Source organism: Leuresthes tenuis, unplaced genomic scaffold, assembly GCF_036924035.1.
Source record: "Leuresthes tenuis unplaced genomic scaffold, fLeuTen1.0.hap1 SCAF_24, whole genome shotgun sequence".
Classification (NCBI taxonomy): Eukaryota; Metazoa; Chordata; class Actinopteri; order Atheriniformes; family Atherinopsidae; genus Leuresthes; species Leuresthes tenuis.
This window is the reverse complement of record NW_027325378.1, coordinates 17,394,696-17,407,886: the sequence shown is the minus strand read 5'-3', so window position 1 is coordinate 17,407,886 and position 13,191 is coordinate 17,394,696. Positions and strand designations below refer to the sequence as shown.

The 13,191-nt window shown below is 44.0% G+C and overlaps 1 protein-coding gene across 2 annotated transcripts in view; it reads right to left on the bottom strand.

The window, feature by feature from the left end:
• The window catches only part of LOC140284256 (matrix metalloproteinase-16-like), a 64,898-nt gene that overhangs the window by 14,776 nt on the left and 36,931 nt on the right, over positions 1–13,191 (bottom strand). For both annotated transcript variants that reach the window (XM_072378086.1, XM_072378087.1), the window contains 2 exons: positions 12,869–13,030; positions 6,671–6,888 (listed from right to left, as the gene is read on the bottom strand). In XM_072378086.1, the coding sequence (XP_072234187.1) occupies positions 6,671–6,888; positions 12,869–13,030 (380 nt within the window). The remainder of the gene's footprint in view (positions 1–6,670; positions 6,889–12,868; positions 13,031–13,191) is intronic.

Here is a 13,191-nt window from a genome sequence, read left to right as displayed (position 1 = left end):
ACAAAAAACCCTGCAGAGCAATGTTCCCGTACGTAAACCAATGAAATGACAGATTCCTCTGATCGGTACTGGGGAATTTTATGTTTAAAAACAAATTTAGGTAAAAAATACAGGTCATACGAGTGTGAGAGGCAATAACTGTAACTGTTTATTGTCACTTCAAGTGTTCATGTTTACAGAAGCACGGTGACGCCGTGGGAAATGTGCCCGATTGTTCACTGAAGGGTTAAGGTGAGACGTCATGATGTCACACTCATATCCATGTGCTATAAAGCAATAGACAGTAAGACTTGTTTGGCTCAGCTTACCTTAGCTAAGCTTAGTGTAAAGACTGGAGGCCTGGGGTAGGAATACAATAGTGTTTCAAATTGCAACTTGTGTAGAGATTAAAGAAAGAACCTATAAACAATGAATAGTACAATGTGGATAAGCTGGCATGTTTGAACAGAGCTGCTGGTGAGCTAAACACCCACTGGCTGTGAATTAAAGGGAAAATAGTTTTGTTTTGGGTTCCTTAGAACAAAAAATAATCTGTCATTAAGTGAGCCGTTCAGATGCTGGGGAAGCGTTCATCACACTCCTCCCACTTGATCTGCACCTTCAACTTCAGGTGACAGCGCATTGAATGCATCATCAGTACAGCACAGTCACTGTCAATACAAAAACTGATGAAATATTGCCCACACTGTACAGGATCTCACTGTTAGCTGCTAAATACTTAAAACACAAGTAATAAGGCGAAGGCGAAATCCAGAGTTTCTGGAGCCTGATACGTAACGGAGGAATTACGACACGAGATTCTAATCACAGTCTGCCAGCTGTCATGTTCTGCAAGTGCACATTGTACCATATTGGGCCATTAAACACACGACTCAAGACCAAATTGTGCCTAAAGGGGGAGATCAGCTGTCCGTGGTCCAACCGCAGACGGAGGGGTGGGGGGTGTTTTTGAGAATAAATCTGATAGATTGGTGTGTCGGCCACTCGCTGTGTGTAGTCTCATGCTGTAATAATGGTCCAAGGGATATTGAGTGCTGCAGATCTCAAAAGAGTAAGACTCTGAGGAAGAGAAGATGGAGTCGTGTGGGTCAACGCACGCCCCTGAAATGATCCGCTTGAATAGACGTGTAAATTAACGGTAGAAAAACGAGCTGCTGTGCTGTCTCTCCTTGTTATTTTGACGAAAGCCTGTCACAGACATGTTGCGACCTCAGGCAATCGGTGCGTAATATGTCTCTTTTAATATCTAAGAGTTCATTAATGAGAGTTTTTATCTTTTTATCTAATTCACTTCTTCTTAGAACACTAAAGGCTATATGTAACTATCTCAAGTCTTGGTCAAAAAATGCAATGGACAGCATTAAGAAATCCAGCAGGACATCCTACTATTTCTGGACTCTCCATCTCTGTCACTGCAATACCGGAGAAAAGAAAGACTCTAAGATGAGTGGACGGCTTAAGGCTCCTGTGGCCACTTTGTTCTCATTAATGGATGTGGGACTCAAAGCATGGCTCAAACATCAGAAATCCTGAGAAGCAAGGGACCCTCTGGCCTCCCTGCATCCTTGCTCTATATTTGTCATTTAGTGAGTGGAGGGAAGGTTGCAGATTCCCAGATCATACACCAGCGATGTGCCGATATTGGACTTCAAGTAAGTGCAGTAGTTAAATATACATATGAACCTATGCAGTCATGTTAAAAAGAAAGTACACGCACTTTTGAGGTTTTCTTTGCTGGGACCGAATTGAAAAAAATCTAAAAATAAGGTGAAATACAACCTCTGATAAACAAGAACACATTGCATATTACACTGCGTCGTCATCGTTATTTTTGGTTTGTAACAAAAACTAAACCTAAACGCAGAAGGAGCGAACGTCCCCCAAAAGGTCAGACCGTGAATAATGTTCAGAGAAAACGCAAAGCTACATCTCAGACTCTACGGGCCTCAGTTAGATGGTAAAATGTCAAAGTTCATGAAAGTACTGTCAGGAAAAGGCTGAACAAGTATGGCTTGTTTGGGACGGTTGCCAAGAGGACTTCCCCTGTCTCTACACGGGACGTGACGCCATGGTTTATGTCTGCGAAGCTGCAGACCAACAGTGTTCTCTGGATAATGACACCAAAGTGGAGAAGTTTGGTCATATGCTATAAACAACATTCTGTGGATGGTGACCAAGATCTCATACCAACTGTCAAGCACGGTGGTGGAGATTCGATGATTTGGGCTTGTTCTGCAGCTACCAGACCTGGACTCTTGGCAGTCATTAGCTTCTTAGTCCTTTCAAGCCGGGATTGATAAGTCTGTGCTGTGCATCGTATTATGTGTTAGAGGAATAACGAGGTGCAAGAGAGGGTTGAAATCATTGGTGCTGATACGTCGCTGAGCCGGTAAGTAACAGAAACAGAATGCTTTGTAGAGCCTTTAACTTCCGTTAATGATAACAAAAAATATACATATTTCAGAGTGCAACACTTTCAAGGAATTCTGTAGAAACCCAAATGCCACCTCTGAAGATGTGTGTCCCTCTGCTTTGGATTCCTGTTCCACTAAGAAAATACTAAGGCTCGAAGAGAAGTCTGTTGTGGGAACGTATGACCCAAAATCCCCAAATCCTTGTGTGGATTTTCTGGCTTTACAAGCCGACAAGATAGCAGTGAGCCATAAACCCAAATGCAAAACTCAATAATGATGTCTGAGACGCTGCAGTACACCCACATTTTGCTGCTCGATGAGCCTGACGGATGAAGGAACTCCTGGAAACTTTCTGTCTGGTTGTTGTCAGGCGCCGTTACTGTCACAGTCCAGTACATCTGTGGTGCAGCTGGAGAGAACTGGCTGAGAAAAGCACTACTCGTGCATGAATACATGCATGTAGATGAATGTGTATTCACCTCCAACTACAGTGGGACGGATGCCATATGGGTTGTGAGTTCACGGAAAGTTGAACCTGAAGTGACTTCAGCCATAAAACTGCTCACTTTGTAGTTTTACTGGGACATTTACTGGTGACACTGAATACAGGCGGTCGCCTGTGAACTTTCGCCGACCCTTTGTCACCTCACTGGGAAGAAAAATGACCCACCATAAAACAACCTAGCCTAACAAGCATGACTCACCTCAGATTAACACACCTCGGGTAAATCAGGCACTTCTTGGCGCAGTTGGGAGGAATCAGTCAGGAGTGCATTTCCCTCTATTACTCTTCCTTCCGCCGTCACCACAACAGGTCATTTCAGAAAATGTTGATTCTAAAAGTGGTGGTTTGAAAGGCGTGGAGGGTGCTAAAAAAAATGATGCATTATGGGAAATGGAGGCTCGAGAACAAACGGGGAGTCTCGGCCTCTGCTTTACAGGTTCTGACCATTCTTTGGTTCCAAAACTTTACCAAAGTGCAAATCCCCAAATGTGTGATTCGACACATTATTTCTTGACGAACTACCAAATCCTGCTGCAGTGCAGAATTCACCTTCATGATTGCAAACAGCTAGGAAACGTTTTGTATTTTTGGAAAACAAAAGCCTTCGTCTCCGCAGGGCAACACACACTCTCTGGTTTCCCCCCTTTTTCTGATGCCAAAGACGTAAAGTTACGGGGGCTGTTGGAGGCACATTGCTGATGTTTGCCGCTCAAAGACGCTCTGCAAGTGTAACACAGGAGAAATGTCTGTTGAAAGCCACCGGGATCCTACAGATATAAACTGTAAATATGCCAGTGCATTTTGAATGGCTGCGATGTCAATAGCCTGCAAGACACTTTCAAAGACAGAAAACAATCAAGAGGGGATAATATCCACTGTTTCAACAGAGGTAATCATCAGAGTTGTGTCACCAGTGGAGGCTCCTCTGTAAACATAAGTGTCAAAGACCATAACACTCTTTCTTTTGCCTTATTTTCCCTTTTAAAGACTATAAACTTCCACTGAGATGAAGCCAGACCCCTGAATGCTGCACAAATGCTGACAAAGAGAGGCAAAAGCCCAGCATGAGTCATGCGTTGGGTAATAAAGAAAATTAGTCGGTTGAAGCCAAAATAACACACTTCGACGTTACAAATGCCGTTCTTGCTTCTTACAAAACCCCAACATCACTCTAAAGCTCCCTATTTTACACTGCTGGATCACCTGTAGGTGCAGAGAGAGCCGAGATCTCTGCCATAATGACTTGGCATCGACCGAAATCCAGCCTTTACGAAGTAATCATGAAGGGATGGTGAGTAAAGCAGACTAAACTGACCCTCTGAAGGAAGTAGCCAAGCGTAGAATCCATCAAACTATCACGCAGGGAAGAAACCGCCCTTATAGATGATGTTAAAGCGATAAAAACCTTTCAAGTAAGAGAAAGGAAAACACACTACACACTAGATCATTCCTGTTCTTCAAGTAGGTGTTGGCAGGTTATGAAGGGAATATAATCAGGGTCTGGCGTAACACAAACATCTCAGGATTATGCTACAGGGGCGAGCAAATTATCAAGAGTCCTGATTTTACTGGTGGTCCTAACGATGTGAAGACAGCGGATTTACAGCTGAACTGTCAATCTTTCACACGGTTCTCGAATGGCCTTTTAGGGGCGATTCTGAGGAAGCATTTTAAACGGCAAAAACGATGGAAGCCAAAAACCAACTTCACATCAGCAGCGTTGGCAACTGTATGACCGTAAGGATGGATACGAATACAGTGTAAGCGGTGCTCATTTTTGCACCCAGAGATTTTAAGGAGTTCCAGAGAGGATGTAGAAACCAGAATGGTGTGAGACTGATTCTGAGACCGAGGGACCGGCAGCGAAGGGGCCCTGAGATGCAGCCAGACAGAGACGGGAACTGTGCGCTGTTAATCTAATTTCTAATTTAATGGTTTGCCTTTCATGTCACTCGTACTTTAGCCCCCCGACTCTGGCACAGCAAAACATAGCGTTGCTTTGTCAGACGGTGTGTGTATCACACACTAATGGACTAAAATCCATCAGCCGATGCTCTGATATTAGGTTCTGTTTTGTATCCGGTGGTATTCCAGCGATAAGTGACCGTCTTTAATTTAGTTATTCGCTCATATGTGATGGTTAGCTTTACATTACTGTGGAAACAATGTTAGCAATCCACTAACATCATTAACTACCCAGCACACTGGCTCAGACCTCTGCTGGTTCTTCTGAAGACGCAAATTAATTTCTCTCTGACTGACATTTCTCACAGTCTTTGTCCTTTCCTGGTGTTTTCTACAGCTATCAGACTCATGATTATGCTGCTGTGGTCTGTTATATATGTGTGCGTATGTGTATCGTAAAAACTCCTCTGAGCATCCATATTTCTTATTGTCTAACTCATCCTAGCTTGGCTAAAACATCTGTAAATGTTTTTTTTATCATGTTTTCCAACACTTTAAGACCCTTGGATTGTTCAAGTTGTGCTTTAAGCTGAGGAATTTGCAGATTTTACAGCTACTCCTTTACTTTGCTGATGGGCTTGTTTGAAATTCCTTTACCATATAAAGTGGATGTGTGCCTAAAAAAAAAAAAAAAAGAACAAAATCCCTTCAAATATAAAACACCCCATGATTAAGACGATGGTGGAAAACTGGCCAAAAAAAGTGGTTCCACGACAATTTGTGCAGCGATCCATCCAAATTAAATTTCAGACACTGTGATCACAGTTATAAAAGTGACTGTCTTTGTTGGCTGATTGCTGAAAATCCTTTTTAACTCTGCTCTGGACATTGCAGAAATCCCATGACCCTCATCACTCCCATCAGACCAGGCATCTGCTGGGAGTAATGAGGGACAACAGGAGCTGCTGGAGACATCATGTGAGAGAGACAGGGGCTGTGCTTAGGCTATTGTGACAAAGCAGATGCGATTTCCTCGGAACAAACGAGCACAAAGTGGGCTTTGAGTCCAATTTTGGTTAAAAACCTGCACAGGTAGCAGCTCCGGCTCCATGTGGGATTTACTTTTTGGGGTTAAGAACAAAAAACACTGGTGTGTGGAGAGAATGAACAGAACAGGGTTTTTCCCCTGCTTCCACAAGCCCCTGATTCAACCGGTGAATACTATCTATTTATATCCCCAGAAAAATACAGTCTCTCTCACATAAAGCAGAGGCACTAATTCTTCCATCTATGGACGACACAGAACAGCTTTGTATTGGCCAAAGGTTTCTCACTGTTCCTTACCAACTTTATCCAAATCTTTGCTCTCCACCACGCTTCCACAAGATGTAACCACTTACGAGTCAAACTTGTGCTGCTACAAAGAGGAGCCAAACTTTCCAACTAAATACTTTATATTGCATCCGAGTGAGCCCCCTTCACATCATGCACACTATCCACACGATAAACATGAAGCAGATTAGCAGAAAGGCTTCCATCCTGTGTATATTTGGGTAATCCTCCAAGCTCTCAACAATCCACTCTGCATTCACCTCCTGTCAGCAGCAGCTCTCACTCCTCAACCCTACAGGCCAATTATGCAGCTCTGAATTAAGGGATGAGTTATTCTTTTGTTGCATTTTAGCCAATAAGTCCAACAATTCTGGCAGAAATGTCCAGCAGAGATGGACACTCTTCAGGCACACGGTGTAGAGATCCAGCCAATGGGTGTAAAAGGAAAAACAGGCTCAGATCAAAGGAGAAGAAACCCCAGGTTTGTATTTGATTCGGCCGGCTCTCCATTTACCTTGAAGACGAACATCTCTCTCCTCAGTATAGCCACGGTGTTGAAGCCTCCGTCGCAGATGTTTGGTTTAGCGTTGGGGTGCGACGGTCTGTCTCCTGGGGAGAGCCTCGGGGGTCGCGTCTGCCTGTCTGGTTTACGGGGGTCTGACGGAGGATGGGAGCGGGGCGGGTACGCCGTGGGCAAAGGCTTGGTGGGCTGGGGGACCTTATCAGGCGGCCCTGGAGGAAGTCAGAGAAATAACGTTACATAGATTCACAGAAATGAATTTCAAACAAACTATATGGGGGAAGCGGTTTAATGAATTACACCATCATGACAAGACAACATGCTTTAAAGATGTAATCATGTGAATTACATTTCTGGGAACCTTGACGTGGCTAAATTCATCTGAGGATTGCATGCGTTATAAATCCCCTAAATGGACCGAAGTGAAGTATTAGGGGCAAAGCAGAGAACCCAAATTGCAAAATTTCAAGCACTTAAACCCTGTTTTCCTGAGTGGTGAGCGTATAAGCTGGTTTATGTGTGAGATTTCAACATATTTCAGGAGTATTTTGGGATTGCCAGTGCTTTTTTCATCATTTTTGCCCATAGGTTGAGAGAGTGGGTGTTTTCTTTCTTTCAGGCAACCGATCGTATGTGCAAAAACTGTCCATGGTTTCCAGGAAAAATGGGAGACAAACCTGTTCCTGCTGTGTTAGGCTATAACATATCTGACAGAAATGATCAGAGGAAAAGCCTTAACCAATAGACTGCATAGAAGCTTCTCTTTGATTTAATCTCCTGTCATGAGCATGCACAAGGCGACGGTGGAAAGAAAAAACAGGAAGAAACCTCTGGCAGAACCGCCTGAAAGGAGTGCCGCTTAAAACAGATTTTTTTCAATGATATTCATTGTACTGCAACTCCAGCAGATTGCATCACAGACTGACCCCATTTACAATAGGAAGGCAAGTGCCTCCATTTGCTGCTCAAGGTGAAAAAACCCCAAAACGACAATGTTTAATAACACGTACTTGGTTAAATATGCATGAGATAATACATGAAAAAGGGATAGGCTAATGCGGCTACGATTGAAGAGGAGATGTGTTCTCCTGTATAGAAAAAAAGCACTGGTGTGTCACTGTGGTTTTAACTCGAGCAGCAAGAGCTTCTAAGCACCCTGCCAGCACTTTTCTGCCAGAGAAAACCTGGCCCTGAAGGTGCGATGACTAGGTATCAAAAAAGGAGAATACATGAGCGACAAAGGAGAAAACAGAGGAACTAAAAGAGATCATGAAGGAATCAACAGGTTAAAAACTTGAAAAAGAGTTTCAGCTCACAAGAGTGGCCACTCCAGTGAGACAGCTCTGCCCTAAAGAGAGTAAGACTTGCTGCACAGTCCTTGGTTTTCATCTTGCTCGACCTCTCTGCAGCTCCTGACACAGTAAACCTTAGCATCCTACTGACTGCCATCTCTGTGAGGCAATCAGTCCTCACTGGGCATTCTTTCAAAAAGTCACAGTAAAGACCAACGTCTCTATCCTGTTGTATCTTGACCGGGGTGCCCCAAGGTTCAGTACTGGGACAACATCTCTTTGCAATGAACGCCGCCTCCTTGTTGTTCACCACAGCGTATTACTCGTATTACTGCTGTGCAGGTGATGGTGAATGGTAGCTATCGTTGCCACCCACGATTTGAGCAAATATCTCAGCTCGTGAGAAGATGCCACCTTCAGCTAAACCTTGCCCCAGCCAACCATTCCATCCAAGAAAAATATGAAATTAAATGTCCTTGTCAACCAACTCTCCAACAAAGGCTGCAAGAAATCTGGGTGCCATGACTGATGACCAGCTGTCCTTCTATGACCATGTTGCAAATGTTTCCCACTGAAGCACTCTTCCTCAACTGTAAGATGCTTTGGATGAAAGCATCTGCTAAATGGCTAAATGTAAAAAGCATACCAGATAAAATTTAAGTTTTTTTTTAAAACCCACATACTGCATACATAGAGATAAAACTTCCGTCCTGACGGAGGCTAAGACGTGGCTGGGTGTCATTAAAGGTTTATGACCTACATGAGAGGGTGACGAGTTCAGAGGAAAAACGGAGAGAACAGAGTGGCTGAGGCAGCACAAACAAGTGGGTTGTGTGTATGAATAATTGAGCAAATGACGGTGCGTGAATAACACAATCTGTAACTGTGAGGATGTGAGTTGCCATGTGTTGATTGGGGTCAACAGACACAGGAATAGATGACCACAGCATGAAAGATGAAAAATTCAACCAAACCTGAAACCAAAAGCTGTTGGAAACCTTCCGGACTTTTGGAAGAATAATGAAATAACTCGACACGCGTTCTCTATTTCAGTGAATGAGGTGGGGATGGAAGTACTGAAGGGGTCAATCACAGGATTCAAACATAGTCTGTAAAACTGGTCTATATGAGAGCGATTCCACTCACTGACTGAATCAAATCCCCTGAAATGCACCCTCAGATTAGTGGAGCAAAAGTACCCCGCAGTTATATAAACACACATTACAATGTGGCATTTGGCAGATTTTAATCCGACTAATTTTAGCATCTGACCACCAACTCTATCTCCCAGAGTGCTACGAATCTTTAGCTGGCTCCACATGGGCCAGAGCTGCAGTGATTGGCACGGTTAATCAGCTCATTTCACAGATAGGAACACTAGAAAGTAAAGAGCAGCAATCTAATCAATGAGCTAAACTGGTGTGGTGACCGACTACACAGAGAATCTGCACAGTCATGGAGCATAGATGGAAATCAGTAATCTAAAATAAGAACAAGGGTGGCTAAACACTACCTGTGCAACACTGAAATTATCATATGACTTTTTTTTTAGCTAAGAGAATCTGCAGGGGCAGGAATGACTGATGAATGTTCGATAATGTAGCGTACTGCAGGGTGTAAAAAGGGCAATGGATAACCAGATGTAACGTCTTCAGGGTTTTCTTTAAGGTTGGTGTTGAGCTCTGCTTTGTATGTCGGCTGCCTTTCTGTTCTCAGTCAAGATGATCCCTCACTGCTTCAATAATGTCGAGCTCCGGGCTCTGGGGAGGATTCATCGCTCCATAAGACCTGTTGCTACTGATTTTCAGTCCACTTCTTCAGCCATCCTTTCCATGGAGGCCATTTCTGATTAGGTTTCAGTGGACGGCACATGGATCGACTAAAGTTCCGGATGCTGGATTTTTTCCCATCTCTCTAAGGACACAAGGCGCACCATGCTGACACATGTCAAGGGTGCAAAAAAACACTATTTTATGCCACTCAGACTGTTTTATTAGACCATTTTTGGAGCTGCAACCAAGGAAATGGTAACAAATAATGTGGCTTTGTGCCAAAAGAATTCAAAATAGCCTCTTTGCTTAGGTTATCTACAGAAACGATAAAAGTTCTTCCCATGAGTTGGATCCCCTTTTTTAATGCATTAATGATTCATAGGTCAGTCTTTTAAAAAAAAAAAAGAGTGAAACTTTGGAACACCTACGTCTGTGCAATTTAAACAACTCCCTCACTTTCGCTTTCCTTCCCAGTTGGCGACGTCATCGAGCGCGGCCTTTAATGTCGCTGTTGACTGAAATCTGCAGCTTGTGTAAACAGGAACTGGGCTATTCTCTTCAAAAAGGCAGGAAGTCATTATGTTCAAAGCTCAGTGAGGAAAAAAGTGATTTGTCCGCAAGGAATTGAAAAGAGCGGCTAATGCAGCTGATAAGAAAGCACTTCCACTGTTCTACTGTGTGCTTGGATGTAATCTGCATGTATTATCTACGATAACTTCCAGGATCCAGACGGTTAAAACTTCTTATTTGCTTTTAGAGCAGCAGACGTCTTCATGAATAAGGACAATACAACCCCTATCCCAAAAAGGCTGGGAATTGGGAAACTGTAAAATCTAAATAAAACAAGAATGCAACGATATGCATATCCAATAAACCAATAGTCTGCTCACAATAGAACATAGAAAGGATATCAAGTGTTGAAATATTCGCTTGATGATGGCAGCAGTGCGTCTCAGAAAGGTTGCGGTGGGGGCAACAAAAGGCTGTAAAAGTATGTAGTACTAAAAGGAAACAGCTGGAGGAACATGTTGCAACAGATTAAGTTAAATGGCTATAGGTCAGAAACATGTTTCAGTCTAAAAATAGCACCTCAGAGAGGCAGAGTCTCTCAGACGTCACAGCAAACTCTTCACAGACTGATGAGATCAGTGAATCGTTGCATTCTGTTTTTATTTACATTTAACACAGAGTCTGCAATTTTATTTATTTTTTGGTGTAAATGATGTGAGAAACCAAAACAACAGGCAATGTGACCCTGTGGCACCGAGACCGAAGCAGTGAGGTCACAGACAGAGGCAGCAAAGCCACACAGTGGAAATCTGGAACGGTCAATTACTTCACAACATCAAGCTCATCCACGACATGTCAAAACTTTTCTTCCCAAAGCTCCCTGTGTGATTCTCCAGGCTCCCCTCGGACTACAAATGATCGTCATAAATCCAACAGCTCTGCCCTGTCCAAGTCCACCACCTTGCATTCCATCTGTGCACCTCCCACCTTGTCCCTGTTTGGTGATACATCGTTGTTGCCATGAGGAAGAAAAGGAGGGCAGTCACTACAGGGAAGAAATGAGGCTGAGAGAGGAGCTGCCCGTCACTTGTCCCAGCCTTCAACTCTTGGGGGGGGGGGCATAATAGGGATGAAGAAAGATTTGATTGCTTGCCTGAGTCTGTCACTCCCAGAGGGACATGCCCTGACCATGTAGGCAGATGGCAGGTTCTTTTGTGTGTGTGTGTGTGTGTGTGTGTGTGTGTGTGTGTGTGTGTGTGTGTGTGTGCGCGTGCAGCCTCTCGGTGGAGTGGGACTGCTTTACAGCTCTGACAGCTGTAACTGACGACACCCTCAGCGCTGAGTTGATTCCCTACTTGAGACATCCAACCGAGTGTGAGATAAAAACACTGACATACAGATAACACGTTTTATTAGTCAGGATTCCTCCTCAACATACTTTAGAGCACTTGAAGCGCTTATCTAGGTCGCCCAAAAATAAAAATTAAAAAAAACGGAAAATACTCTGATGTTTATATAAATCTATTTACTGTTACAGTGAACTGAACAGCCCCAAGCTCTGTTAGCTGTGTGAGGAGACAAAGCAGCCTGCAACGAGACAACTCAAAATGTGTGTCACCGAGGAGTGTGTACTGTGGGACGATGAAGCCTGGGATCTTATATTTAGCTCCTAATCTTGGGTCTGTATCTGTAAATTAAAGAGATTTTCTGCTATAACTGGATTAGATTGAGAGTAGACCTTTACACCTACAGAAACCTACTCTATGATAGCAGACTTCAGACAGCCATTTGAAACCTGACAGAAAAGTCTGATATGTTTATGGTGAGGATGACAGAGTCATATGTTGAGGTTCTTTGCTGGTTTGAACAAAAAACAACTTCCCACATGCCGCAGCTGAATGGAATAAAGGGATTGCGGTGGGCTCAAAAATGACTGCGCTGACAGCCGGACGCGGAGGAGCAACAGCCACAGAGGTCGTCCGCTTGGCAGATCGGGACCGAGTCAGACGCTGCAGCAGCGGTCTGTGATTTTATCACCGATTTAGGCAGACCCAAAGAAACCAAAGTGCGTCCTCGTGACAGAAAATCTAAGCTGCTGAGTTACTGACGCTCGTAAAAACAGAGGCCTGTCAGCACACGACTTCACCACTTCACCACTCTCTGTTCCCCGGTAATACGGATAAACATTTCCAGTGAATGTCACCAGTCAGTGGATTTACCTTGACAAAATGAAGGGGTTCAGTGAATAAACTCTGCTGTGTCAGTGTCTCCAGAGGGAAGTGGTACAGGCTACATTGCTTATGGTTGTAATTCAGTAGAAGTAGTTGACCAAAGCAGAAACAGCGAAAAAATACAGTATGCTATCACGGCTAATTAGCTTTGTTTCATCTACCTTTACTTGAGCTTCTCCCTGGCCAACAAATGGCCTGAAGACAAAGTCATGAGACAAAGTTTCAGCTGTAGGTCGACAAACTAATCCCCCGTGTCCTCGTGCACCCACATAATTCACAATAACAGGCAGATGAATCTCAGAGTGCTCCTGGCTGATGTGCCAGAGTCTGGCAGGTTCCTCAGGCGCTGGACTGAGAGCTACCTTGTGAATTTCAACGAAGCCTTACCGTAAATCTTCTGAATGCCCAGCAGGTCGTCCATGGGCAGCTTGAAGTTGTCCGTGTCCATGTACTGGTAAAAAGGAGCCATGATGGCCGTGGGATCGTTGGAGTGTTCGAGGCCGAGTGCGTGGCCGAGCTCGTGGACGGCGACCAGGAACAAGTCGTTACCTAGAAACACAGAGAGAGAAGAGGAGGGAGTGAGCAAAAACAGAAAGCAGTCTGTCAGTGCGGCTGGCAGTCAACTTTTTTTCTTTCTTTTTACCCAAGCATCTTATGGCCCCCACAAACAGAGATGAATACAAATCTTGGCCAGCCTGAGCTTATTATGT